The sequence below is a fragment of the Akanthomyces muscarius genome (assembly GCF_028009165.1).
Source record: "Akanthomyces muscarius strain Ve6 chromosome Unknown contig_18, whole genome shotgun sequence".
In the NCBI taxonomy this organism is placed as follows: Eukaryota; Fungi; Ascomycota; class Sordariomycetes; order Hypocreales; family Cordycipitaceae; genus Akanthomyces; species Akanthomyces muscarius.
Genome location: NW_026611618.1, coordinates 1788853 through 1814351, shown reverse-complemented (window position 1 = coordinate 1814351; position 25499 = coordinate 1788853). Strand labels below are relative to the sequence as shown.

Genomic DNA, 25499 nt, shown 5'->3' with positions numbered 1-25499 from the left:
CATGAGCGTTTATGTACATATATACACGCCACCATCAATCAAAAATGAAGAACCATTTCCGCTCAAAAAGAAGTACTTGCGCTCATTATGTCAATTTTTATACTTTTTATGTGAGCCCACTTTACTTGCGCGTAAACCAAATCATCTCCTCGCCCGTGTCTTCCATGTCCGGCTCCAGCGCAAGGCCCAGCCGCACGACCTTGCCGTCTTGAAGTACAAACTCGGCCTTGATGGCCGTCATGTCTTGGCCGCCCCAGGCCTGGCTCTCGGCGATGCGGAGCGTAAACAGACGCTGCTGCGCGATGTGGTTGAAGATGCCGGTGAAGCCAAAGGAGCGCTCCGAGGCGTCGACAAACAAACTACCGTCCTTGATCTCGAGGAGAAGCTGGTGGTACCCCGGATGCTCGTACATGCCGGCGTATGTTTCCAGCGCTGTCGTCAGCGGCTTTGCCTCTTCCTTCTCCTCCTTGTACTCGTCTTGCTTCTCTCCGCCCAGGGACTCAAGAATCTTCTTACAGAGCGCCGCCTCGCACTGGTCCGGGTCGTTCTCCGGCTCGTGCTTGGCCTCCAAGGCGTCCACCAGCGCCTCCCAGTCGGGGCGCTCCGCCGGCGGCACGCCGAGCACCTCGTCCATCAGCTCGCGGAAGAGGACTGTGCCGGCGGCGTGCCCGCCCTCGCCGCTGTTGGCGGTAATGACGCAGCCAAACTGCTGCGCCGGCAGGAACAGCTGTTTGGTGGCGAAGCCGGTGACGCCGCCGCCGTGGTCGACGCGCTGCTGGCTGCGGTAGTAGTCCGTTTCCAAGCCCGCGCAGTACATGGCCGGCGAGGAGCGCGGCGGGAGACGCTCGCCGTCGGGATTGACAATGGTGCGCGCGCGCACCAGGCCGCTGTAGACGGCCTCGGTGACGGGTGATGTCCGGTGGAGGAGCGCGCGCACCCACTTGATGTAGTCGTTGACCGAGGTGATGATGGAGCCGGCGCCGTCGGCCTCGGGACACTCGACCATGGGGACGGGCGCCTGGCGCTGCGAGGCGCGCACCCAGGTGTAGCCCATGGCCATGCGGGCCTCGAAGCCGTCCCTGGCGCGGGCGCGCGACGGCTGCAGGCTGGACGAGGACATGGCGAGGGGCTGGAAGAAGTTGGCGGAGAGGAAGTCGGCAAAGGAGAGGCCGGTCTTTTGCTGGACGAGGTGGACGGCGACGGTGTACATCATGTTGTTGTACATGTACTTGGTGCGCAGCGGCGCGCAGACGGGCAGGTTGCGCAGGTTTCTGGTGACGGACCGGGGAGTGTCTGGGGTCTGGGACCCGGTGCCAAGATAGGACCAGTCATGACTGTTACATAGTGCATGTTAGTACAATGAAGTAAAGGAGAACCCTTGCGCTACTGTATGGGATGGCTGTAAGACGCAGAGACGCCAAGGTGACCAGCGCTTAGTCCATCCGTTCAGATTTCATACGTACGTAGGCATGCCCGTCCGATGCGACAGGATATCGTCCACAGTGACCGCTTCCGTCAGCTCCTCGGTCGGCATGACAAAGTCCCCCGGCAGCAGCTTGGCCACGACGGCGTCGTACTTGACGTCTGGGTGCTTGTCGTCGTCCTCGACGAGCAGCGCCACCGACGCCGCCGTCATGCTCTTGGACGCGGAAGCAATGTCGAACAGCGTGTCGGGCGTGCACGGCACGGGCGGGTGGTCGCCATCGTCCAGCCGCGCGAAGCCAAACGCGCGGGACTCGACGCGCTCGCGGTGGGTGATGGCAATGGCGAGCCCGGGGACGCGGTACTTGGCGATGAGGGCCTCGGCGCGGGCCTGGAAGGCGTCGGAGAGAAAGTAGTCCATGTTTTTGGCGTGAGGAGGGGGAAGAATGTATTTCTGTGTGAAGAGAGTAGAAAAGAAAACAAATGATTAAAAACAGCTGGGCTTTTACATGTACATTTACTTGCGCAATGGCTTAATGGGAGACGGATTGGGTGCTTGCTTGTGCCGTTTCCCCCCCGCCAAGCAGTTGGTCAAGAAGAGCAGCTGCGCCTTGGCGGGGTCAGGACTGCCAACAAGGCTCGCCTGGTGACTCACGCGGCCGCAGGTGAGTAACAACTCGAAGGATGCAGAAGATTCAATGACGTGTATCCTGAAAACCTTGGCGAGGTTTTATTTGCTGGCCCGGAATCGAAAACAAGGAAAGATGGTGGCTTGACACGGGCGTTATGAGTAGGCAGGTAGACGCAAAGTGTGTTGGCAGAAGCTGCCCGCTGCGATATGACTTGCACCTTAAAGACCAACATGAGTGCTTTTTTCTTCCAGATCAACATCTCGTCACGCTTGTATATTAACTTGCCGTGTGATTTTTTAGTTTGAATTCTGCTTGCTAGTTGATTTCGTGGCCCTTTGTCTGTTTCTCGTCTCATTTCACGATCGAACCAACTAGCTAACGTTATGCGTGAGGATCTTGTACATGACAAAAGATCGCGAGGTCGTTATTATGGACCGGCTTCGTATAAGCCAAATTGAAATATAAGTATTCGCAGTGAAGAACAATAGAATGGCAGACTAACTCTTGAGGCAGAACAACAACGGCGTTTTCATAAATCGCTTGAGAGTGCCGAATCATGCAAGTTCAGCAGTGGCTTGACTTGTCTCTGAATGTTTTACCTGCCGCCGTATGAATGTGGGGGTAATGCTCCTTGTTTATTTTATTAAGCAAATACTATGAAAACGAGCTTCAACATCGCAATTTTTAGCCGTTGCCAAGTATTAAGCAATGTTTGTCAAGCTCCTCGAGACCAGCGTCGTGTTGGCGTTTGCTCGCCAGGCTCTTCCACTGTGGCCCAACAACCGGAGATGTTGGGTTGGGATACTGCATGCATTAATAACAGAAAAAAAAAACAATTTAAATCGTGATGAGGCATCAATTTGCAACTTTTAATTTGAATCCACAAACAGCTCTGTCTTGTTGCAAAGCGACGTTGTGGCAGGTTTGAGTGGGGCGGCAGCTACCGAAGCGCATTTTCATCTTAAATGCTGCTTCTCGCTCAGCCATCTCATCTCACCAAGCATCATATCCATCTACATAACAACACCTGCGACCGGCTGCGACAAGGCGTTGCATAGTTTCAGCCGTATTGCGACAAGTGTTACTCGCTCACAGCCCGTACAACATAATGCCCGGACCCGCTGATGAGCGCTCCCGCGCCACCCGCGAAACCGACGACTCGCGCCGCCATCGCGACAGACGGTCTCGTTCACCAGATCACAAGCGAGGGCGACGATCAGAAGATACCCAACATGAAAGGAGAGGCCCAAGAGAGCACAAGTCTGATGGAAAACCTTCAACAGGGCGGATACGCTCGCCACGCAGGCACCATGAGCACCACCGGCGCAGGGAGCGCGACTCGCCGGCGCCACCGCCGGCGACACTACCATTTGATGCACGGCCACTGACCAAGGGCGATCTACGCAAGTTTGAACCCCTGCTGGCTTCTTACCTGGATCTGCAGAAGCAAAAGTATATCGAAGACATGGATGACCGCGAAGTCAGGGGCCGCTGGAAGAGCTTCATCGGAAAATGGAACAGGGGTGAGCTGGCAGAGGGCTGGTATGACCCGGACATGTTTCAGAGAATTGTGGCATCGCACTCAGCAGATGACGCAGAGCGCGCAAGCCGGCCTGAGCCGGCGAGGCAAGACCGACGACACTCACCAGTGGAAGAGCGGCGCCTGGACGATACTGCTGCTCATGACAATGACGACTCCGACTCCGACTACGGGCCGACGCTGCCTTCCTCCTCTCGTGGCGGCACGCGGATGGGCGTCGCCATACCATCCAAAGACGACCTCGCCCTGCGCGACGAGCTGCGCGCCGAGGACCGGGACGCCGCCCGCGACGACCTGCGGGCCGACCGCCGCGCCGACCGCAAGCGGCAAAAGGAGCAGCTGGACGAGCTCGTGCCGCGCGCCGAGGCGGGCACGCGCGAGCGCAAGCTGGAGAAGAAGCGCGAGGTCAACGACAAGATGCGGCAGTTCCGCGAGGGCAGCCCGGGCGGGTCGATGGCGGCGGCGCACGACAGCGAGCTGATGGGCGGCGGCGACTCGGTGGCGGAGCTGCGGCAGCGCAAGGAGGAGGACCGGCGGCGCAAGACGGAGCGCGAGATTCGCCGCGAGGAGCTGCAGCGGGCCAAGCAGGAAGAGATTGAGGAGAAGCGGCGCAAGTGGCAGGAGCGCGAGCAGGGCACGATGAGTATGCTGCAGGAACTGGCGAGACAGCGGTTCGGACCGGGGAGCTGAGGCTGTCGGGATGTTGCGGCAAAGGGAAAGCTACAACGGGCATGATGTCATTTTCTAGAGCAATACAATGAATGCCAGCCTTGTAAATGGAAACAAATCAGATGCTGATTCGCAACGCAAATGCACCTCGTGAGCAAAGGTCGCTTCAAGGCTAGTGTCTGCACCTCCAAGGTGACAGCCCGAGTTTTAGCGTCATCACTTTCTGGGGGCGGCTGCAGCTCGAGCCGACGGGTATCTGCGGTTTCTAGAATGTGTCCGCCACGGCTTTACTAGTCAACCTAATTATTATATTGCCATCTACTAACTAGTCGGCTGGGCAAACTGGGGTTTAATGGGATGCTGAGGCTGCATGGCTCTGGAGACGCATGCAACCACGGGGCTCCACCACGGACGGCCACTAAACCACAAGAGCTGCATTTGCGGCGCAGAAAAAAAAAAGAGCCGTTTTGCCAAATCTACACGACTGGGTTGTTTATTACTCTGCAGCAGGGCTGAGCAGATCACGGGCACTTTATTGCGGAAGATTGGACCTGCTTCTTTTTCTCCGAAGGGTCAATTCTGGTGCACTGTACAGGCAAGCCGTCCTTGTACATTGCCATAAGAAGAGAGACGGCGGGCAGCAGACTCTTCACCATCAAGTGCCGCTCGCCATCTTCTTTCAGCCGGCCTTTATTTGCGGCTCGTTCCGGTCTCCACCGAGCAATACGAATCAAAGCCGTGGCTAGTCGTGGTTGCATTCGAGGGCGTGTTCCTTCTTTGCGCTTCAGACAGTGGCTTGCAACCGACTCCCGGACCGCAGGCTGTGACATCACACGTCACACTGTCCACGCGCAAGCTGATATCGGCATTTGATATCACAAGCAAAAGTGGGATTGAAGCGTGTTCTGGCCGGCAAAAGCAGTCTCTCAAGCCAGACTATACGAATTAGAAGAGAGGGAAATCACAGAGAAATTACAGGGACACAAAAGTCCGGTGCACAAAATGGACAGCGACGACGACTACGGTGCGGCGGGTTTCATGGAGGAGCCCGAGGACTTTTACCCTCCCACGCCGCCGCCTACGCAGCAGACGTACACGATGCAGAGCGGCAAGGCCATCCTCCTGAACCTGGTCGGCGCCAGCCCGACCGAGGCGCACCACCTGTGGAACGGCGCCAAGGTTGTGTCCGACTACTTTGAGGCCGAGCCGGCGCGCGTCCGCGGCAGGACGGTGCTGGAGCTCGGCGCCGCGTCGGGCCTGCCTTCGCTGGTGGCCGGCATCCTGGGCGCCCGGAGAGTCGTCATGACGGACTTTCCGGACCCGGACCTGGTCGTCAACATGCAAAAGAACATTGACGCGTGCGACGAGACGACGGAGCCCCGGGGCCAGATGGCATCCGCCGTCGACGCGGCGGGCTTTGTCTGGGGCGGCGACGTGGCGCCGCTGCTCGAGCGACTGCCAGAGGGAAGGACGCGGTTCGACGTGCTGGTCCTGGCGGACCTGCTGTTTCGACACAACGAGCACGGGATGCTGGTCAAGACGATCCGCGAGGCCATGGGGACGACGGCGGACAGCGTGGCGTACGTCTTCTTCACGTCGTACAGGCCGTGGAAGCGGGACCTGGACATGAAGTTCTTTGACGTGGCGCGGGAGGCTGGGCTGGAGGTGGTGCGGGTGGAGGAGAGGATGCTGGACAAGCCGCTGTTTGAGAATGACCCGGGGGATCTGGACGTGCAAAAGACGGTCAATGGGTTCGAAGTGCGGTGGCCCAAGGCGTAAGAAAAAAAAGGATGGTTTGGCGCGTTGTTGCATTTTAGAATGATGTTTTTGTTTTGTGTGTGTAGATATGATGTCAGGGGCGTGGGATCTAGACGCGGACAAAGGGATAAAGAACTATTGGGAAGAAAGACTGGATAGACGGCTAGATATGTTCAGAATGGACGCATGATTGGCATCGTGGTATTGGTCATGGTAGCATTGACGTCTGGGCGACGTCGGGTTGACGAATGACAAGTGAGAACCTGTTGTTGTCTTGACCACACATTTCCTCTTTTATCCGATCACCGGGCAGACCAACGCAAGACAATTAACCGGATCGACGGCAGGCATATCATGGCTGGGCCGTAGGGTCAAAATCAATGGTCAGCGGCGCTCCGGTTCGGCAAGGCGGGTCAAACCCCGCGGCAGGCCGGGGAACGGGGGACGACTTGTGGGTGGTGCGGGTGCGAGTAACGTATCATCGGCCGCGGGGTCGGGTCGGGTCTGGTCTGGTTTGGAGGCGAATTACCTGATTAGTGCGGATAGAGCAGGTGAGTGTGGCCTGATGAGCCTGTAGCTGGGACTGGATGTTGATGGCCTTGGGATTGAGTAAGACGAGAGGTTGGAAAGATGATTGCTGAAAGCTGGCATGGTTGGTGAACGGCCGTACTGGTTTGAATGATGTAGTGGTGTGAGTAAACTGTTTGCCAGGAGCAGATGTAACAGTCGCGCTTATCGGCACAGGCCTAACTGCAGACGGCTCAACCAGAGACCTGGGCCGGACATACAGTGGGTTGCAGGACAGCCACAGCAGGGCCTAGCGTGTCTCGTGCGCTGTAAACTTTTAATCCGACCCTCTCAACCTCTGTCGTTCAGCGCGGTGGGCACCTGGGCCAAGGTCCAATTTTCGCCCACAGCACCATCTGATAAACCCGAGCCAGCGTGCCTGCCAAAAGGACGGCTATTACGTACACATGCTACGTGAAACCAGCTGCTTGCTACTATAGGCTTTTCGTTTGGAACCATTGGCTTGCTTGCTTGACTACCATCTGATGCATTCTGCCGTAATGGCGTTTTCTTCTACTGGGCACCCGAGGTAACTGACAGAGGAGAGTCATGCCCAGGTACCCGTAAAGCCAGCGGGCAAGACACCGAAGCGCAGGTACCGACGGTCGCTGTAGACGCCACCACTACAGCGGATTGCAGGGGCTGGCCCACCCCTCCAAGCCGCCTGGGCTGGGGCTTCTCCAAACGTTGCAGCAACCCCGCCATTGATGCAGGTGAAGCTCATCCTCATTCATTTCATGCCTCAGTCAAGACGAAGACGTTGCTTGGCTGCCCCAACATCTCCCCGCATTGCCCAGAATTTATATCCCACATCACGCACCTCCCCCAGGCTTGGCTTTTTCTTCCTCTTCCTTTAATACATCATCTTTTACACATCCTCTTATTTTTCATCCCGTCTTTCTTTGTACCAAGTTTCTAATATACCCCCCCAACCAACACCACACCACAACCACGAACCACCGCCACAATGCCCGCCCAAAAGACGTCCTCCTACCTCGCCGACCTCGAGCGCGACGGCTTCGTCGTCGTCAAGTCCATCGTCTCCCCCGAGAAGCTGCAGCGCCTCCGCGACGCCGCCACCAAGGTCGAGGCCATGGCCCGCAAGGGCGAGTGGCCGCACATCCGCACCGTCGGCAAGCAGTTCCCGCCCTGGCAGTGGGAGCCCGAGAAGGGCATCTGGGGCGTCCAGCACATGATGAACCCGGCCCTGCCCGGCCACGAGATCTTCACCGAGCTCTACTTCTCCGACGAGGTCCTCGACATCGTCAAGCAGCTGCTGCAGTGCGACGACGAGCAGCTCGTCATGGAGCTCTTCAACATGCTCGTCCGCCCCGACGGCGACTTTGAGCTGCGCTGGCACCGCGACGACATTGCCGCCGAGGCCACCGCCGAGGAGGAGATGGAGCGCCTCGGCCGCCCGGGCTTCCACGCCCAGTACAACTTTGCCCTCTGGGAGGACGAGTCCCTGGTCCTGGTGCCAGGCTCCCACGCGCGCGCCCGCACGGATACCGAGCGCAACGCGGGCCCGTTTGAGCCCGTCCTGCCGGACCAGCTGGTCGTCAAGCTCGAGGCGGGCGATATCGCGTTTTACAACAACAACATCCTCCACCGCGGCGTCTACGACAGCAAAAAGGACCGCGTCACGCTGCACGGCTCCGTCGGCCACTCGGGCGGCAACAAGCTCCGCGCCCGCAACGTCCTCCAGCACGGCATCGGCAAGTGGGTGGACGGCGTCGACTTTTCCCAGCTCAAGCCTGCCGAGCGCGAGCGCGCCGAGGCCATGCGTGCCCGGCTCGTCAAGATGGGCTCCGACGCGGGCGATGTCGGCTACTCCCTGCAGGGTTAAACTGATGACGGAAAAAAAAAGTAAAATGCACAAAAAGATACGAATCATCGAGAAGGAGCGTAATGATGTAGTAGATAGTATGCAAGTTGGAATTTAATAGCCATGTCAGTCTGCGCTAGATGGCCATGTTGTATATCGAGAATTTACATAGTCAGATTGGAGTGTCCACAGAATCAAAACGGATATTTCCCATTAATCCATTTCCGTGAATTGTCCCAGACCCGGGCTTCAAACCGGGTTTTCAGCATAAGCTCAGCCGGTGTATCAGCTGTACTGGTTGTTCATCTTCGCGGCCGCGACCTCGTGCTGCCGCACCGCACTCCGGCTCCGCCGTTCCGGCCCCATGCTCAGCACGATAAAGGCACACGCCACCACCGGCCCAATCTGCTCAAACAACACCTGCAGCACCGGGAACGCCTCCACCGTCGTGCGGTAGCCGGGGAGCCAGTACGGCGGCATGCGCACAAAGTCGTTGAGCTGGTTCGTGTCGGGAAAGTAGGCCAGCCAGTCGTCCCAGAGCTGCGGATCGGTGATGATGCGCCAGTTGGGTAGGAGCCAGCGCGCCGAGACGATGACGCGGAACAGGGCCGACAGCAGCAGACCGCCGACGGCGACGGCTAGGAAGCTCTAAAAGACAAATGATGGGTCAGCCGCTATAAGAATAAAGCAGCTCCTGTATGTTGGGAGCTTGTTACATACCCTGCGTCGAGGCAGCTCGGCCTTGCCTTGGCGGTGCCAGGTCACGACGTGTAAGCCGCCGATGGCGACGACGAGCACCAGCGCCACGACATCCGCCGCCAGGCCCATCTTGATTTGCGTGTCTCTGTCGCGAAAGACTGTCGACCCTTCTGGCAGATACATCCGCCACGCCCTGAATCGAGTCGCCGCGTCCAGGGACCACGTCGTCGGATACGGCACGTACTCGGGCTGGTCCGTGAACCTGCCCACCATGCTCCGCGTCCACAGCAGGCCAAAGTCGCGATCGCCCAGGATCCAGCCGCCGCCCTTGCTGTACTGCCCCCACTCCTTGACGGCCGAGTCGGACAGGACAAAGTCGTACGCGACATACGCCACGTTGAGCACGCCCAGCACCAGCACCCCGAGCCACGGCCCCGCGCCGAGCATCTTTCCGGGACGCATGGCGCGGAGCAGCGCGGCCAGGAGCACCGGCCACCCGAGGCGCTGCAGCAGGACGACGACGGACGACTCGAAGCGGTACCCGTGCGGGATCCAGTTGTCGCGCGCGACGAGCCCCCAGCGCACGCACTGGAAGACGCACCCGGCAAAGAAGCAGAACGTCGCGAGGTGCGCGAGCTTGGCGGCCGGCCGGCGGTTGAGGAAGAAGACGACGAGCAGGACCGCGGCGAGAATGGCGTTGACGACGAGCTGCCCGTAGATGCTGCCCGTGGCGTAGAGGTTGAAGAACTGTGAGCCCATGGGGCTGTCGCAACTGTCGCAGCCGGAGCCGGAGCCGGAGCCAGAGCTGCCGCCGCCAGTGTGAACACCGCCTCCGCGTCGCGGTGCCATCTTGATCAGGGGTTCTCAGTATCGGGGGGAAGAGTCAAGTGGTTGAGAGAGAGCTCGGTTGGGGAGACACGGCTGTAAGTGATGGCGTAGAGGCGGCGCGGCAGCTGGGGCGGCCAGGGGGACGGGCTTCGTGCTCTTATATTAGACACGAACGTTGGGCTTCCTTTTTTAGGGTTAAATTTACAGTGACCATTAAAGATGATGGACAGATTTGTTGGGCTGACAGGGCTTTCAGCTGCCATGCCTTGGGCCAACTCGAATAGGAATACTGCGCGATGCTCAAGCCTTCAGCCGCACAACCTAAGCGCGACGATCATCTTGGCAGAAAATGGGAAACCTGTATTCGCAGATTCAAAATATTCGCAGACGTGACTTGCAGTGCAGATTGATTACATGAAAGAACGAAGCAGAAGAAATAGCAAGAAACAGAGAAGTACATGTGTTGGAAATGCCGCAATCAATAGAGCCAAAAAGTTCTGGTGTTGTACTCGGTAGCGGCTCCGTGTGCACCAGAAACGAAAAGAGTTTAGAGCTGGCAACTTGGCAGGCCCAAGCCATCGTATACCTCGCATTGCGTGCCCCTGGTACAACCCCTGCCTGTGCCAACCGGCACTAGACCGGGATTTGTGGCGGGCAGGGCTGAGGCACAACCAATCGAGTCATGTCTTGAGTGCTGCGGCTCACCAGCTTGTCATGAAGCAGGGGGCAATTTGGTGAGTTTATGAATCTCACATTTTTGCTTGCCAGATCTATTTTTCTTTACTCTAGTCTCGGAAGTGCTCACCCATATTTATGTGTCTTCTCTCTTCTGCAAAGTAAAGGGTGTAGCCTAGTCTCGCAAGCTGTGCCATGCCGGCGCCCGCACGATCATAGACGTCTGCCTCATCCACCTTACATCACCTGCATCCGCGCGCTGAGTGGAAACTTGATCACGACCTGGTTATGCCGCGCATATATCGCTACAAAAAAAACTGACCAGGTCAAGCTGAGCGACGACGATTTTCGTCGCGCTTGTGAATTTGGCCTTGAAACATGGGCTGCGTTGGCCAGCAGCCCAGAGACCTGCGCTCTTCACAACTACGTGACTGACGCACTTGTTCATCAGCCACCCTCCCTGCGGAGATTGCGCCTCAATTTGAGCATGAAAACGCATTTGCTACTGGCTCTTCTCTCTGGGGCGAGGGAGAGGGTGACTGCGGCCCCGCGGTGTTTCGTACAGAGACGCAGATTCGAGTCACCAGGACGGAGCCAGTGAAGCTCTCTATATCTGCAACGTCGCAGGTTAAAGCGATTTATTTTGCTTCATATAACGAGATGTCTTCGATCAGAGTCGCGCTGCGTTGGCCGCTGCACTCCTACTACCGTGTTTCGGCAACGGCCCAGAACTGCAGCTGCCAGCTCTTGAGCTTTGCAGTCTTCAACGAAAAAGGGGAGCAGACCCAGGAAAAGGTCGACAAGGATACGAGGTTCTGAACCAAGCCGAGTGTATAAACCAGTGCCTCACATCAAGCTGCAATGGGAGAGGAATACGACCAATCTTGCTGAGTGTCCAGCATAGGATGCAATGCTGTCACTCCATGGCTTCAAGGATCTTTGAAATTAATTGAAATTTGGCCGGCGGTAGACCTCATGGGCTGTGGCAAATGGTGGCTTCCCGCTCACCTGCTGTTGCTTGGCTCTGGCTGGGTGCCATTGTTCTGGGCATTCTGGAGAAACTCCTGCGAGAGGTCGAACTCGGACAAACATCGATAGACAGTACTTTGTCAGCGTGGTCGGGAGCAGTTCAATCATTTATGTTAACACCTACCGCGAGGGCTGGCGTGAAAGAGGGATACATACAGCGCGCAGATGAATGTAAGCTGCTTTTCTTGCGCGGGCCGGACACCATTCGCAATTTCCTGTTTGTCGGTGGAAGCCATTCGGTTCAAGTCCGCTTCAGGATGCCGATATAGAAGCGCGCCATCATACCGAGTGCCAGGATCATGAGCTCCGGTACGAAGGATTCTCTTGGCGTTGCACTGACGGCGAGACATTATGCCCCGCACAAGAGACAAAGACCCGTTTCCGAACTGGACGACTTGCTGACTTGAACGCGACATCTGACTCGTGGTGTTATGCGAATCGCGATAATGGGGTTGTTTCGGAGAATACAACTCGGAGCATATTTACCTGGCTCCGTTTTGACGGCCATGCACCGCACGAAAAGACGTTGTGGGACCATGAGTGGTTTGCACTATCGGATTCGGATGACAGCGACGACAGCCTCAACGAGCCGGAAATTGGGGCCGAGGTCAAAGGCAGACCCTCTTCTGACATACGATCGTGGATATCGAGCTTACGGACGCACGACGTCGCACTGACAGAGAGGGTTGGTTAACTGGACTCTGCCCACAATAAACTTGCACCTGCTCAATTCAGTAACACCGAAGCGCGCGGCACGGAATCTCGCCTCTGCCGGTATATCAGTGTTGTGGCAAAGACACGAAAGAACAATTCCGGTAGAAAAATAACTCACTACCAGGTATTCCGCGGTTCCACGGAAGAAAAGTGCGGTTCTGCGTCCGCTATTCATGCATGTCCTTGGACTGGTACCCGACGGCTATTGTACGGCTCTCGCTAGGCAATAAAACGGATAGGAAAACGTGCCTGCATTGCGCTATATACGGTGATTACTATGATTTTAAACGTCCTCCGTCGTCGTTTAATCATTATGCATATCTGCTTATGCGGGGCGACACCCGTCTGTGCATGATGTTGGCCGGATGCATGTGCTTTCCTGCACCCGCCATCAAAGAGCTTCACAACGCAGATTGATACGCAGCGCAAGCCGCTCAATGGCTTGTCCGTCGCAGAATCCAATGCGAACTAAAGACGGACAATAGTTTCTTGATTGAGATGCTCCCGCTGATCGGCGTGCCTTGAAACTCGCGATCCGGCCTTATTCTCGGAGGTTATATATCCACAATTATAAAAGCACAACTCTTGCGGTAGCATTCCTAAACCAATGGCTTAACTGCTTGTTCAAGTGGCACTGAGGCTAGCTAGTTACTAGTTGGCCTTAACGGCTTGGCAGAAATCAGTTCACAGAGAAGATGAAAAGGAAGCGCCGTTTTTATTGATAGTCGCGGTCTATTCTCCGTGACTAGTAATACAATTCGCCGTTCCCCGCCATCAGCTTTCCACATCGCGACCGGTCCATCCACAGTCAGCGTCTCAGTGTGACCGGTGGCTTTTCTTTGAAGATGGCTTAGTGCCCTATGATCGCCGACTTGCGCATCTATTCGGCCCGTCACTAGTCCTTCCCCGGTTTCTTTCCTCCCAATTGCCGGCTCTCCACGTGGAACGCCGACTGCTTTCCCTCTCCTCATTTGTGTATATATAGACGCACAGTTCGCCGATGGGCAGAGGCTCTTTTCTCTATTCAGTAGGCGGACTGTTGGACACTAGACTCTCGGCAGATTTGGCACACTCGTCACGATGAAGCTCACTGCGTCCCTCGCACTTTTGGCCCAGGCCTTGGCGGCCCTGGGCGCTGACACCAACTCGTGGAAGTCTCGCACCATTTACTTTGCTCTGACGGACCGTGTTGCCCGCAACGAGAACGATAATGGCGGCGGCAGCTGTGGCAACTTGGGCAACTACTGCGGTGGTACCTTTAAAGGTCTGCAGGGCAAACTGGACTACATCAAAGGCATGGGCTTTGATGCCATTTGGATCACTCCGGTCATTGAGAGTAAGTCAGACAATTATAATTTTCTTTACCCTAAATTATTAACAAAACCAGATTCCGATCGGGGCTATCATGGATATTGGGCCAAGGACTTGTATTCCATCAACGGCCACTACGGCTCTTCAGACGAGCTCAAGAGTCTTGTCAACACTGCACACAGCAAGGTAAAGTTTACACAATCTTACGTGGCTAATTACTTGGCTAATTTTTGAAGGGAATTTACATAATGGTCGACGTCGTCGCCAACCACGTCGGCAATGGTCCTCTCAGCGAGAAAAAGCCTGCGCTTCTCAGCCAGAGTTCCTCCTACCACCCAGCATGCAGCATCAACTACAGCGACCAGCACAGCGTCGAAACCTGCCGTGTCGCCAACGACCTCCCGGACCTCAACACCACGGATCCCAAGATTCGCAGTCTGTACATTGACTGGATCAAGTGGCTCATGAGCACCTACAAGTTTGACGGCGTCCGCATCGACACCGTGAAGCACGTGGAGAAGGACTTTTGGCCCGATTTCGCCTGGGCCTCGGGCTCCTACACCATCGGCGAGGTCTTTGACGGCGACCCCAACTACGTCGCCGGGTACTCTAAGCTCATGGGCGGCCTGCTCAACTACCCCGTCTACTTTCACCTGAACCGCTTCTTCCAGCAGCAAAACTCGTCGCAGGCGCTCGTCGACATGCACAACAAGATTGGGTCGCTCGTGCCCGACGCCACCACGCTCGGCAACTTTCTCGACAACCACGACAACGCGCGCTTCCTCAACCAGAAGAAGGACGTCTCGCTCTTCAAGAACGCGCTCACCTACGTCATGCTCGCGCGTGGCATCCCCATTGTCTACTACGGCTCCGAGCAGGCCTACGCCGGCGGCGGCGACCCCGGCAATCGCGAGGACCTCTGGCGCAGCGGCTTCAAGACCGACAGCGACATGTACAAGTTCCTGCAGGCGCTGGGCGGCGTGCGCAAGTCCCACGGCGGGCTGCCCGACAACGACCACGTGCATCTCTTTGTCGAGAGCGACGCGTATGCGTGGAGCCGCCAGAACGGAGCCGTCATGGCGCTCACGAGCAATATTGGCAAGGGCCAGCAGCGTCAGTTCTGCTGGAATACACAGAAGAATAACAAGACGTGGAGGGGCATCTTTGACGGAAAGACATACACCTCGGGCGGCGATGGCAGGATGTGCGCGACCGTGAACAATGGCGAGCCCGTGGTCTTTGTTGCACAGTAAATTGGGAACGATGAGTTGCGATGGAAGATTCGTTGCATGGCGATACGTGAAGAATACAAGTACATGATCAGTATATAAGAACTGCACATAGACAGACACATACGGAGGATATGAATACATTACAGAAACTGTCAAAACACTACCAATCATGGGTATCTACACATTCTCATATGCCAAGGCCTCCATATCAGTCCACATTTTGACTCGCAGATTGGGAACTTGAGACGATAGCAGCACAAATATACATGTTCGGTGTACTGAAAGAGATTACAAGGTAAACGCCAATCACCCAACTGCTACCATGTAAATGCTTCATCCAGCAACACAACGCCACGCGCCAACGAGCCACTCCTTGCCAGCCTTGTGACTTCATTTCTCACATCATCGGCCATTTCAGGCGGCCCACACACGACGATACCCGTTGGTCCACGCTCCCCCGTGCGGGATAGGAGCTCCTCTTTCAGTACCGACTTTATGTCTAGGCGATGGCCAATGCTGGTGTCTACCTGCACGGCCGCCGGCAAACTCAGGATGTCCTTGTGGCACTCGTCCACCACGCTCCGGTTGCGCACGCCCCAGCAGAGACGCCGGCGACAGCTCTGCTCGCGGAGGATGGGGAGCACGGCGGACACTCCGACGCCGCCGGCGATGCAGACAATGGAGGTGCACTGCGACAGCTCCGATGCCGACGTGGCGTGGTACGGACCCTCGACGACGACGGGAAGCCGGATTCTGCTGCCCCCAGCTGCGACCTTGGCAGCCAGACGCGCCGTCATGCCTGACTGGACGCGCACGAGAATGGATATGCGGTGGTCGGATACAGGTGCAAAGACAGTCTTGCGTGGCTGAGCCACCGGTGTTGTCTCGATGTTTGCGCCGAGCTTTTTCTCTTCCAGAACTTTTTCCTGGGAGCTCTCTGTATCTGTGGAAGAGTCTCCGGCCGAGTCCCTGATTGCGAATGACGAGGCCACGGAGAATGGGTGGTTTTCCCAGAACCGCCAGCTCAGAGTCGGAAAGTAGAGATAGACGAGCCCTCGGGCGTGAGCACCGTCAATGTCGACGCGAAGATATTCGCCGTCAGAGCCGGATACGACAGAAACGTCTGCTGTGCGTCGTCCCATAAACACCATGCGCGCCAGACGGATCAAACGCTCCGTTCCCCAGATGCCGCCGGCAATGTAGCACCAGATCTCGTAGCCCCAGTTGAAGCTGTAGCGGTAGAATATGTGGTAAAAGTAGCCAATGAGAAACAAAGCGACGAGGAGGTGGTGCAACGAAAGGAAAACCTCGTAGAACCGCTTCCGAACGGCCAGGATGGAGGCCGGCCACAGGAGCACGGCCGCGAGCGTGGCGACAATGCCCCAGATCCAGTACGGCTTCACCACCTCCGTCTCGTAGCCGCCAAAGACGGTGTAGTACGCGAGCAGCAGCACCGAGTGCAGCACCGTGTGAAAGATGGCCAGGTAGCCAAAGACACGGTGGAAGAGCAGATAGGTGTCGTAGTTCCAGCCCGTCAGCGCCAGGAGAGGGTTGTTCCGCCCGGCAAAGACGGTCAGCACCACCACGTTGCCCATGGCCATGACGCCCGCGCGGCAGCCAATGGTGCTGAGCTCCTGCTCGCGCACCGTCGCGAAGATGGACTGCGGCTGCAGCGTGTAGTATGGCACGATGAGGAAGATGAGGTTGAGCGCGACGACGGCGACAATGTAGAGCGACTGCCCGCGCGTGGGCATGAAGCCGCCGCCCGCGGCGCGAGCGGTCGGCTGGCGGTGCCTGGAGCCCCAGAGCGGCGGGTAGATGATCATGGAGTTGACCCAGGCCCAGGAGGTGGCGCGCGTCAGAGCGGGGACGAAGCGAAAGAGCGAGGCGGCAATGGCGAGTAGAAACGGCACGACTGTGATGATGATGCTAAACATATTGTTTTTCAGTTGGAATGGTGTTTTCGTTAGTTGGGGTGTTTCGTGAGTGAACATACGTGTACTTGACATGTCCGGCCTCATTCAGCTCAAACGACTTGAGCCCGTTGTAGTTCTTCTGCCAGTCCGACATGCGGACGAAGCTCGTCACGTTCAGCGGCGCACCAGGCTTAACCACCGGCAGGGTTGTATTCACCGGCGTCGTGTCGTGATCCTCTTCATCTCCATGGCCACCATGTCTTGCATACAACACTCTTTTCCCATGACCTGCGTGCTCCTGTGTTGAAGCCGTCCCGTTTCGGGCCAGTGTATTGTTGTGCTCGTCGTGCTTCGCCCGCTGCAGGGCCTCTTGGTACGTCAGAGCCGGCACCCAGGAGAAGTTCCCAATGCTGCCCGTCGCCAAATGCGAGCCCCAGTAGTCTTCAATTGCACCGAGGCGAGGCGCGTCGCTCCCGGGGCAGTACGTGTCGATACAGAGAGCGAGCGTCTGCGCAAACGCCTGGTCGGTGGCGAAGCAGCTCTCGGGCGTCTTGGGAGGCGCGTGGTGACCGCCGGCAGCGGAGTCGGACTCGTGCTCCGGCGTGCAGAGAAGCGTCGATCCTCCAATGACGGAGCGGCATGCAAAGGCGCAGGGCGGCTGGTACATGGTCTTGCCGAAACCGATCATGCCGACGCCGTCGCCGAGCACGGCCGGGACGGCGGCGACGAGGAGCCAAAGACCCGAATTGGAAGCTACCATTTTGTTTCTCTGCTGAATGAAGTGAACCATTCAACTGAGCAGGGTGGTGAGGTAACTGTGCCTGATTAAGGAAAGGAGTGTCGACGCAGAAGACCTAATGGCAGGCTCGTCTGGTCTATTATACGGATGCTGTGAAGCTTTGCCGTCTCACAGACGTGGGGAGCATGAACCGTAACATTGCATTTCAGCATCTTCACCAATAGAAGAGTTTTCAATTACATGCAAAGTATGAGCAAAATACATTCTCAATCTTGCTCACCAGATGCCTGAGCACTGTGGTGCGCAGTGGGTTGAGTCGGGTCCGCCAAGCTGGTCCAGATTCTAGGGCTCCAGCTGAAGCAGGTGCACGGAGGCCCATGGCGCAGGACTTTTTACGGTTAAAATTAAAGTGTTTTCGGTACGCCAAGCCACGCATGCATGCTCATTCTGGCAGAAGCGTGTGGGTGTCACCAAGAATCTGCGCAACAACGTTTCATGGCGGTGGATTGCGGGTCATGCCAATACCAAGAGAAAAAAAAAGCGCGTTCAGATGGAAGCCGGCCTGCGTCGGCGTAGTTTTGCTAGGAGGGGGAGGTGCATAATTCATATAAATTGATTGGCCAAGGGCGGGCTCGCTTGATATGAAGAGCTCAATTGAGCCAGTTATCTGATCGGTTTCCCCGCCTGTCAAACATGGACGGTGTGTCCGTGACAGGATTTTGAAACGCTCGCAGCTGAGGCGAGATATCCATGACCCGTTTCGATGAGTATTCTGTACATCGAAAACAGTCATCAATACATGACCGGCCAGGTAATCACCATTATGCAAAGCAAATTCGTGAATTCATATATCTGCTCAATTAACAATATGTAACGTGGAGGGGCTCAACCATCGGCACCCAACTATATACAAGTACAAATGACGCCCCTATAATGTGCTGGTATCTTCTCTCCCCTCTCTTTGCAAGTATTCATATATAAATTTTGGGTATGTGAAAGAAAAACGAATGCGAAATCACAACATCAAGGCAACACCAGCCGCCGCCGCGAGCGTAACCACAGAGCCCAGCGCGCGACCACGGCCCAGCCCCGACGCCGCAGACCCCTTGTCGTCATCGGCCAGGAGGTTGATCATGCTGACGTTGCCCGTCTTGACATCGATACTGACTCCATTGTTCGGCGGCACGGCCGGCAGCACCGTCGTCTTTGGCGATCCCGAGGTGCCAGTAAACACGGCCGTCAGGGAACTTTTCGTGCAGACCGGCCGGACGCTGACCTGGAAGACGGGCCCGCCGCAGTCGGTGTGCACGCTCTTGAGGTAGTCGGTCGCGCTGGTGTACTTGCTCCGCGCCTGGCCGAGGTAGGACATGTAGTCAGACGACAGGCTGGAGGCGAGGGTGACGGTGCAGAGGTCGCCGCGCCAGGGCCGCGACGATGCGCCGCTGACGGAGAGCGAGGAGCGCAGGGCCGAGCTGAGCTCCTCGTTGGGGATGGAGCGGCTAAAGGCCCTGCTATAGACGGAGCGCGCGCACGTCTTGTTGAAGCCGTTGTCGTCGTTTCCGGTCCAGTTACCGTGGCCGTGGTGGCCGCCATCGCCGTCGCGGTCGCGCAGCTCAAGCGCAGCGCCGCCGCCGGTGATTTGCGCCGGGTGTGGTAGGATGTCGACGACGGCGACGATGGCGGTCGCGGTCGGGACGTCGAGAGTGAGGCCCGCGCAGGAGCGCAACAGCGCAGCAGCCGTCGCGGCGGCAGATATGAAGCGCATACTGGTATATTCGAACTTGATTGCTGAAGAAAAGCAAATGCTTGAAACCAGGTTTCAGCTTTGGGGATGAGGAGGATCGTCGTGGTCTGGGGTGGTGGTGGTGTGTGCCATTACTCGCAAGTGGGGAGCCGCTAGCAAAGGGACCGACGCCGCGCAACGGCACTTTTTGGGCTGCGGCGCTGGCTTGAGGGCTGGGTAATCTTATGGGCGTGGGAGTCCGATTTCCATGACAGGTAAGAATAACAGGGCTGATAGATGAGGAAAATCTCGTAGAATGGGTGGCTATCGAAACCAACAGTGCAGCAATTTGTACTTTTTTCGGCCAGCGCGAGGATGCTCCCCGCACGGATGGCCGCTTGTGGGTTCCCACGTTTCTACCCGAGTAAGACACGACTAAAAATAACTGACTTAGTCGACGGGATTGCGTAGAGTTTCTGGAACAATGTGGCCAAAATTTTCAACGAGCGACGAACCAACCCCCTTGTTTAGAGAAAAAAAAAAGATCTTGTTTAATGTTGTAAGGCGCCGATCGTCGGTCCATACGGCGGGTTGATTGAAGAGTATATTGAAAAAAGAAAATTTTTCTTTTTACTATTGCTGGGAGTTAATTGACAGCTCAATTAGAACGGTGTGTAAAATATGCACAGAAGCAGTCACTCTGGCGCAGTCAATATCTAGAGAGACTATCCGTAGAGCGGTTTTTGTCGTAGCCGCTTTTAGATTCAGAGTCTGGCAAGGTTGGCTACGCAAGGTTTAGCTTGGGAAGGAGCTTCAAAAACAGATCCCACTACACATTCCGGCACCAAATGCGGTGACAGTGGCAGATCAATCAACTTAAAAAAAAAGTAACACCAAAGACCTGAAGTATCTGCACATGCATCCCTCCCTGTTTCCAAAATTTGTATTTCTTCCTCAACGGGTTCGTCACCGGTCTGTTAGTCACCTTTTGGCAAAGTCAGACCCTCCTGTATCGCAGCAGGCCTCAAGCGGTGCAGTTGTCTCGTCACTAATGCGACTAGGTCCGTGGATCTGATATCAAACAGCAGACGAGGCATTAGCGCAGTTGCCGAAGTTGATCAATCTACGGATAATTGTGCTTTTTCGCAAAGCCACAAAAATAAAGTGGCTCTATATTTTATCAAGCCAGCATTACAGATTACATTCCACCAAACGATATTCGTACCTCAGCGACCTCCGAAACAGAACTCTCCTCGTCTAGCAGTACGCCGTCGACCCTATCGTCCTTTACCAACCGCGATAGAAGAAGCTTATGAGCAGTTCGACAACAAACCCTACTGCTACGGTGGAAATTATACGGGCGGCGTCTAGTCCCGCATCTTCGAAAAGTGGGCGCGTAACTTTTGCCAATGGACATACAAACTACTTTTCCCGGTGGGCCGATGGTTCCTTGATTTCGTAGCGGCGTAGTGCGCAAGGCTGCCGGTAGGCGCCCTTTCAAAATGTTCCTCTTCGCCCGACTGGGGCGTTGTGTTTTGTTAGCGCCCTTATGTTGGGCAAAATCGGTTAGACTATGATATCATGCTCTTGCCCGACGACGCTCGCCCAGCACTCAGATGGCCATTTGCGCTACGCAGCCTTATTAGGACCGATGCAGCGCTGCTGACAGACGACAAATTGACGCAAGTGGCTGCCTTGGCACTGCATTGTTGGCGAGGAAGGATTTAATGCGGGCACGAATAGTATCCATCTAATAAGCTAGCCGATAGCCTGGTGCCCTTTGTAGGGCGACATATATTCCGATTCATTTCCGCCTTTTCTCTGGGCCAGCTACACTATATGCTCATTGTCTTTAGCATACTCCTTTCCCCGTCCCAGACACGTCGCGTACTATAGCCGGTTCATCTTCAACATGAAGTTTTCGCTCCTTGAGGCATCCGCTGCGCTTTGCATGGCCCTTGCCCACACGGTGCTGTCTGAGCAGCGCATCGGTGCCGGCAACTTTACTTTGACAAGATGCCCCCCAGGATTCGGAGGGGAAAATTGCTTTAAGGATGAAAAACCTGCTGTCGTTTATCCCGCCAAAGAAGATACTGCACCCGGATACAGAAACGGTTTCTACGACTTCATTGTTGAATGGGAAGCGACGCATCTCCTCACCTGGGAGAAAGAGGACGATGAGCCCAGGAACTTGACATTTTCTCTGGGCGAGTATTCACTACAAAGAAGTGCGTGCTAGTTGGCTTGGAAATTGGCCCGATGGTATTTTGACATGGTGTCTCCGTTCATGGCTGACAACTTATTCTTGAGCAGTAATCCGCTCCGAAAGGGCAATGAATTTCACGTTCAAGGACTTGGCTATCGAGATGGCGCCAAAATCTAACAGTAGCTTTCCTGAGCGAGTTGTACTCGCGGCCGCCATGCGCAGCTCATGGAATAGTATCGAATTCAAGGTCTGGAACGATGCGCACAACATGACCTTCGGCAACGGAATCAAGGCTTTTTACGCTCTCCCTGCGAACTTGTACGGTTTTGTACAGAGAGCTGCGGAGAGCCAAGGTACGGAGTCTAAAAAAGCCCTGAATAAAAAATGGCGAATCGGCGTGGGCGTGGGCGTAGGCGTGGGCGTCCCGTTGTTGATGCTAGCATCGTACATGCTGGGTATAAGAAAGAGCAAGAAGCAGCATGTAACTGCGAAAGAAACTTAAATGCCACGGACGGCTAGCTTGAATCTCTAATATTTACATTGTTTAAGTTTCACAATGAAGTTCTAAATCATCCTCTTGTATTTACCCTGACAACAAAATCTGATCAGAGGTTGGTTTAGCTGGTTCGCGTTTCCGCAGGTATCCTCGCGGGTTCAGCTCTTCTTCCACAAATGACTAGTTATTATGAATAATAACTACTAGGAACGAATCAGGTTTGATGCACTTTTAACTACTTTCATCCTTTTCTTTTTTTCTTCACGGAAGAGAGCAGCGACTGCGGGCAGGGCGCCAGTGCGACAGCGAACCGTGCTGTAGGGTGACGGGCTTACGGGCATAACGATCACGAAGCGCACCGAGAGAGTAAGATTCAGCAGAGAAGTGTTGCGATGTATTTGAAAATTACCAACTCAAACTCTTCAGTGAATCGCAGCATGTATCTATGGAGAATTGATTTTCATTGGTCGGGCTACTTACACCCGAACTTGCGACAGTTTTTCGCCTGGAAGCTGCGAAAGGACGATTTTACAAGCGAGGTGCACTACACCATGCACGAAGAGGCCCAATACTCCGTAAAATTTCGAACAATTCCGCCCAATTATCAACGCCGTCTCGCAGACTCTCCGACGCTGACGTTACGTTCATCAGCCTCAGTGACGCCGTCAACCCGTCGACACCGCCACCATCGAGCTTCATCCCAACAGGCCGCGAAGCGCCACTCGAAACAAGCTCCAGCCGGTCTGATGACAGTGAAACCAGCGACATTGTTGAGCGCGAGCTTTTTCCACATGATACAAGACTACACCCACAGGAGAGTTTATGGTTTCTTCAAGAAGCACTTCGATACAGCAAACTGGACCAAGGTCTCAACAAACATGCTCACTTCAGTGCAAGCGATATCCGCAGGAATCAGAGCGGTTCGTCTTATAGCGGTTTTTTTTCTCATCATGAATGACTCGCCATCCCTTTGACAGTCGAGGAGTAACCTTTACTTCGCAGACAGTGGTACAAGCCAATTAAAATCAGGAATACCAACATGTAACTTCAAACCCACGACAAAGCCCAGTAAGCACAGGCACTCTCAGTGTAGAAACAGTAGCTATTTCTACTCTAGATAAAGATATTAGAAGCAGGAAAAAAATCGTTCTTACAGTAAAAGAGCATTTGTTTTTTTTTTCATTGTATTTCAAAGAGTTGCTAGATCCTGTGTGCTTTAAAAGAGACTGTGATGGTAACATTAAGTACTTTTGCTTGGTGCGTTTCGTGACTTTAGAGCTCCTCCTCGACAATCAAAGGGATAGAAAAATGGCACCAACTACTAAGTGGTTCGGGGGTTAGTGGCAAGGATCTGGATAATGGCTAGTTTCAGTCGTGTTACTGTGGTAGACTTGGTAAAGAGTCGGTCGACAACTTACTGGTTCATGTTTCGTTCAAAGAGCATGAACCCTGCTTCTGGACAAATGTCTTGTAGTTGTGGAGCGCCCGCCTTTCTGATCTGAAATCGACCCCTGCAATCTTGGAGAAAATATCCAACTTTTAATTCGCCAATGAAACAAAGCCGGCTTGCACCTTGACCGATGCCTTTGGCAAATGCCTTTGACATATGTGCTTGTCGGCCACAGTTTTGGCGGGGTAGCTGCCGATACGAATGCCCAGAAACGTGTTTGATGCCGCCGGTATGCAGCTAACGTTAGTCGGAGATCACTGCCCTCAATTTAAAGAAAAAATCGCAAGAAACTGGCTTAAGGCGCCAGCACGGCCTTGTTTCCGGCTGCCTGTCAAGGCTGCTGGCCGTCTGGGTATGGACGCTAAAGAGACTAGCTGCAGATTGTTGGACAACCTGGAAAAGGGCAGACGTCGACACGCTGGCTGGGGGCCGGCCTTGTGCGCACTAGTTTAAATCATGCTCAACCTTTTCAGAGACAAACCACCACCAAACTGATTAATTATAGAGACGTCTGGGGTCTCGCCGAGGGCGATTCGGGATCTACGCCAGCAAAGCGGGGTTATGGACGATGTGATGCTGCAGCCCTCTGTGACGTGTGACTACTTTCCCATGGCAGCAGGGCCCCGAAAGGCCCATAGCGTCGGGAAGGGGGGATCCGGTGCATGAAGATGCGAAAAAGATGCCAAGGTGCATTGAGGCCTAGATGGTTGGTAATACTTGGCAGAAGAGCGCAGAAAATGGCTTGACATCGTGTTGGCCTGGTGGTTTGCTGTTTATTCAGGTAGCTGGGGGCGCACCGGCCGGCGCGGACCAAGGCAGCGAGACTCGGCTGGCTTGTGATAACTAAGTTAGGTAGTTGTCGGCATCTGGCCGGCCTCGCAGCTGGCCATGGCAAACGGACCAGGGCGACGGCCCGGCAGAATCGATACCTAAAAATGTGCGTTTGCAAGGCCACGTGACTACTCAATATTCGACGGTCAGTGTCAGAGATACAGACAGCGTCAACTTCATGCCGTGATACGTAGCAAATCGTTATTTATCGCATCCTGTCATATGCAGCAGATTCGGCAGACAGAGCACACCAACAGCGCGCTCGAACCCACTCAGTGCTTCTCCAATGCGGAGCAGGCGGCCCCGAACCAGGTCCAAGGGCAGCCCAGCAGCCTAGGCACCCTGCCATACTGGTAACTTAGTCTGTCACCAGTAGCCGTGGCTTGACCCCTCCCTGTCCCCTTCGAAGACGCCTTTACGACGGATGGACAGCCAAGACGGGCTTCGATAGGCTGGAGGGTCCTTGCAAGTTGCATCTGTTGCTTTGCTGTGGCTTACTTGTTTTCGAGCGTCCGATAGCAGGGGTAAGTTGTCTGGCATTTGGTGTCTACCCAAGCACCAAGGTACGTCTGTCTGGCTGGGCAAACGTCGCAACTCAACTCCTCACCAGCCACACCACTCACAGCTTCCCCTCTTCCTCCACCTGCCCCCATCCCCATGGGGTCTGCCTGCACCTCTCGTGCGTCTCTGTAACATCCCCACACTCCAACAAGCTCGGCTCTGGCTAGTTTTTTTTTCTTGGACATGCTCAAGCTCCGACCTCCTGCAAGCTGACGATTTGGAGAAAGATACACGGATTGCGACTCGACACACAACGGCTGTGCGCATCTCTCTTTCACTGCATTGACGGCAGACTCTGCTGCTCCGCTTCCCGCCGCTCGGCTCTGCGCACCATCCGCCAGCGCACCTCCCGTTGTCGTCGTCGTCGACGCCCTCGAGACACGCAGACCGACATCTCATGCTTTCCCCTCACAAGCCAAAAAAAGATTCGCAGTTCCGGGGCGCCACCGAACCCCAGCCTGCCCGCTAACGATACGCCAGCAGCCTGCCTGCCATTGCGCAACCCGAACACACCGCACGGTGCACGGCTGTTTGCGCATTCGCCCACCCCCAGCCCAGCATTGTTGTCCGCTGCCCGCCGGAGGCTGAATAGGCTTTGGTCTTTGTCAACGGAGATCCTTCACGTCCACCCATTCCCCGCCTTCTCTGCGTCGCCTACCTTGTCTCCCCCACCCGA

At 55.5% G+C, this 25499-nt stretch overlaps 9 protein-coding genes across 9 annotated transcripts; 5 read left to right on the top strand and 4 right to left on the bottom strand.

The window, feature by feature from the left end:
- Positions 1–121: 121 nt before the first annotated feature.
- Positions 122–1843, bottom strand: LMH87_009062 (uncharacterized protein; the record flags this gene model as incomplete). Its single annotated transcript, XM_056202334.1, has 2 exons — positions 122–1334; positions 1464–1843. The coding sequence occupies 2 exons, from the start codon at positions 1841–1843 to the stop codon at positions 122–124; spliced, it is 1593 nt and encodes a 530-aa protein (XP_056056907.1).
- Positions 1844–3162: 1319 nt separating this feature from the next.
- LMH87_009061 (uncharacterized protein) lies at positions 3163–4284 on the top strand (the record flags this gene model as incomplete). The annotated part of the gene is made up of 1 exon (XM_056202332.1): positions 3163–4284. The coding sequence occupies one exon, from the start codon at positions 3163–3165 to the stop codon at positions 4282–4284; it is 1122 nt and encodes a 373-aa protein (XP_056056906.1).
- Positions 4285–5265: 981 nt separating this feature from the next.
- Positions 5266–6042, top strand: LMH87_009060 (uncharacterized protein; the record flags this gene model as incomplete). Its single annotated transcript, XM_056202331.1, has 1 exon — positions 5266–6042. The coding sequence occupies one exon, from the start codon at positions 5266–5268 to the stop codon at positions 6040–6042; it is 777 nt and encodes a 258-aa protein (XP_056056905.1).
- A 1513-nt stretch (positions 6043–7555) lies between these two features.
- On the top strand, positions 7556–8434 carry LMH87_009059 (uncharacterized protein; the record flags this gene model as incomplete). The annotated part of the gene is made up of 1 exon (XM_056202330.1): positions 7556–8434. The coding sequence occupies one exon, from the start codon at positions 7556–7558 to the stop codon at positions 8432–8434; it is 879 nt and encodes a 292-aa protein (XP_056056904.1).
- Positions 8435–8698: 264 nt separating this feature from the next.
- On the bottom strand, positions 8699–9961 carry LMH87_009058 (uncharacterized protein; the record flags this gene model as incomplete). The annotated part of the gene is made up of 2 exons (XM_056202329.1): positions 8699–9061; positions 9134–9961. The coding sequence occupies 2 exons, from the start codon at positions 9959–9961 to the stop codon at positions 8699–8701; spliced, it is 1191 nt and encodes a 396-aa protein (XP_056056903.1).
- Positions 9962–13438: 3477 nt separating this feature from the next.
- LMH87_009057 (uncharacterized protein) lies at positions 13439–14922 on the top strand (the record flags this gene model as incomplete). The annotated part of the gene is made up of 3 exons (XM_056202328.1): positions 13439–13694; positions 13746–13855; positions 13906–14922. The coding sequence occupies 3 exons, from the start codon at positions 13439–13441 to the stop codon at positions 14920–14922; spliced, it is 1383 nt and encodes a 460-aa protein (XP_056056902.1).
- Positions 14923–15218: 296 nt separating this feature from the next.
- LMH87_009056 (uncharacterized protein) lies at positions 15219–17577 on the bottom strand (the record flags this gene model as incomplete). The annotated part of the gene is made up of 2 exons (XM_056202327.1): positions 15219–16830; positions 16898–17577. 2 exons carry the CDS (start codon positions 17575–17577, stop codon positions 15219–15221), a joined length of 2292 nt encoding a protein of 763 aa, XP_056056901.1.
- Positions 17578–18571: 994 nt separating this feature from the next.
- On the bottom strand, positions 18572–19321 carry LMH87_009055 (uncharacterized protein; the record flags this gene model as incomplete). Its single annotated transcript, XM_056202326.1, has 1 exon — positions 18572–19321. The coding sequence occupies one exon, from the start codon at positions 19319–19321 to the stop codon at positions 18572–18574; it is 750 nt and encodes a 249-aa protein (XP_056056900.1).
- A 1870-nt stretch (positions 19322–21191) lies between these two features.
- Positions 21192–22053, top strand: LMH87_009054 (uncharacterized protein; the record flags this gene model as incomplete). The annotated part of the gene is made up of 3 exons (XM_056202325.1): positions 21192–21507; positions 21593–21803; positions 22035–22053. 3 exons carry the CDS (start codon positions 21192–21194, stop codon positions 22051–22053), a joined length of 546 nt encoding a protein of 181 aa, XP_056056899.1.
- Between the last annotated feature and the right edge of the window lie 3446 nt (positions 22054–25499).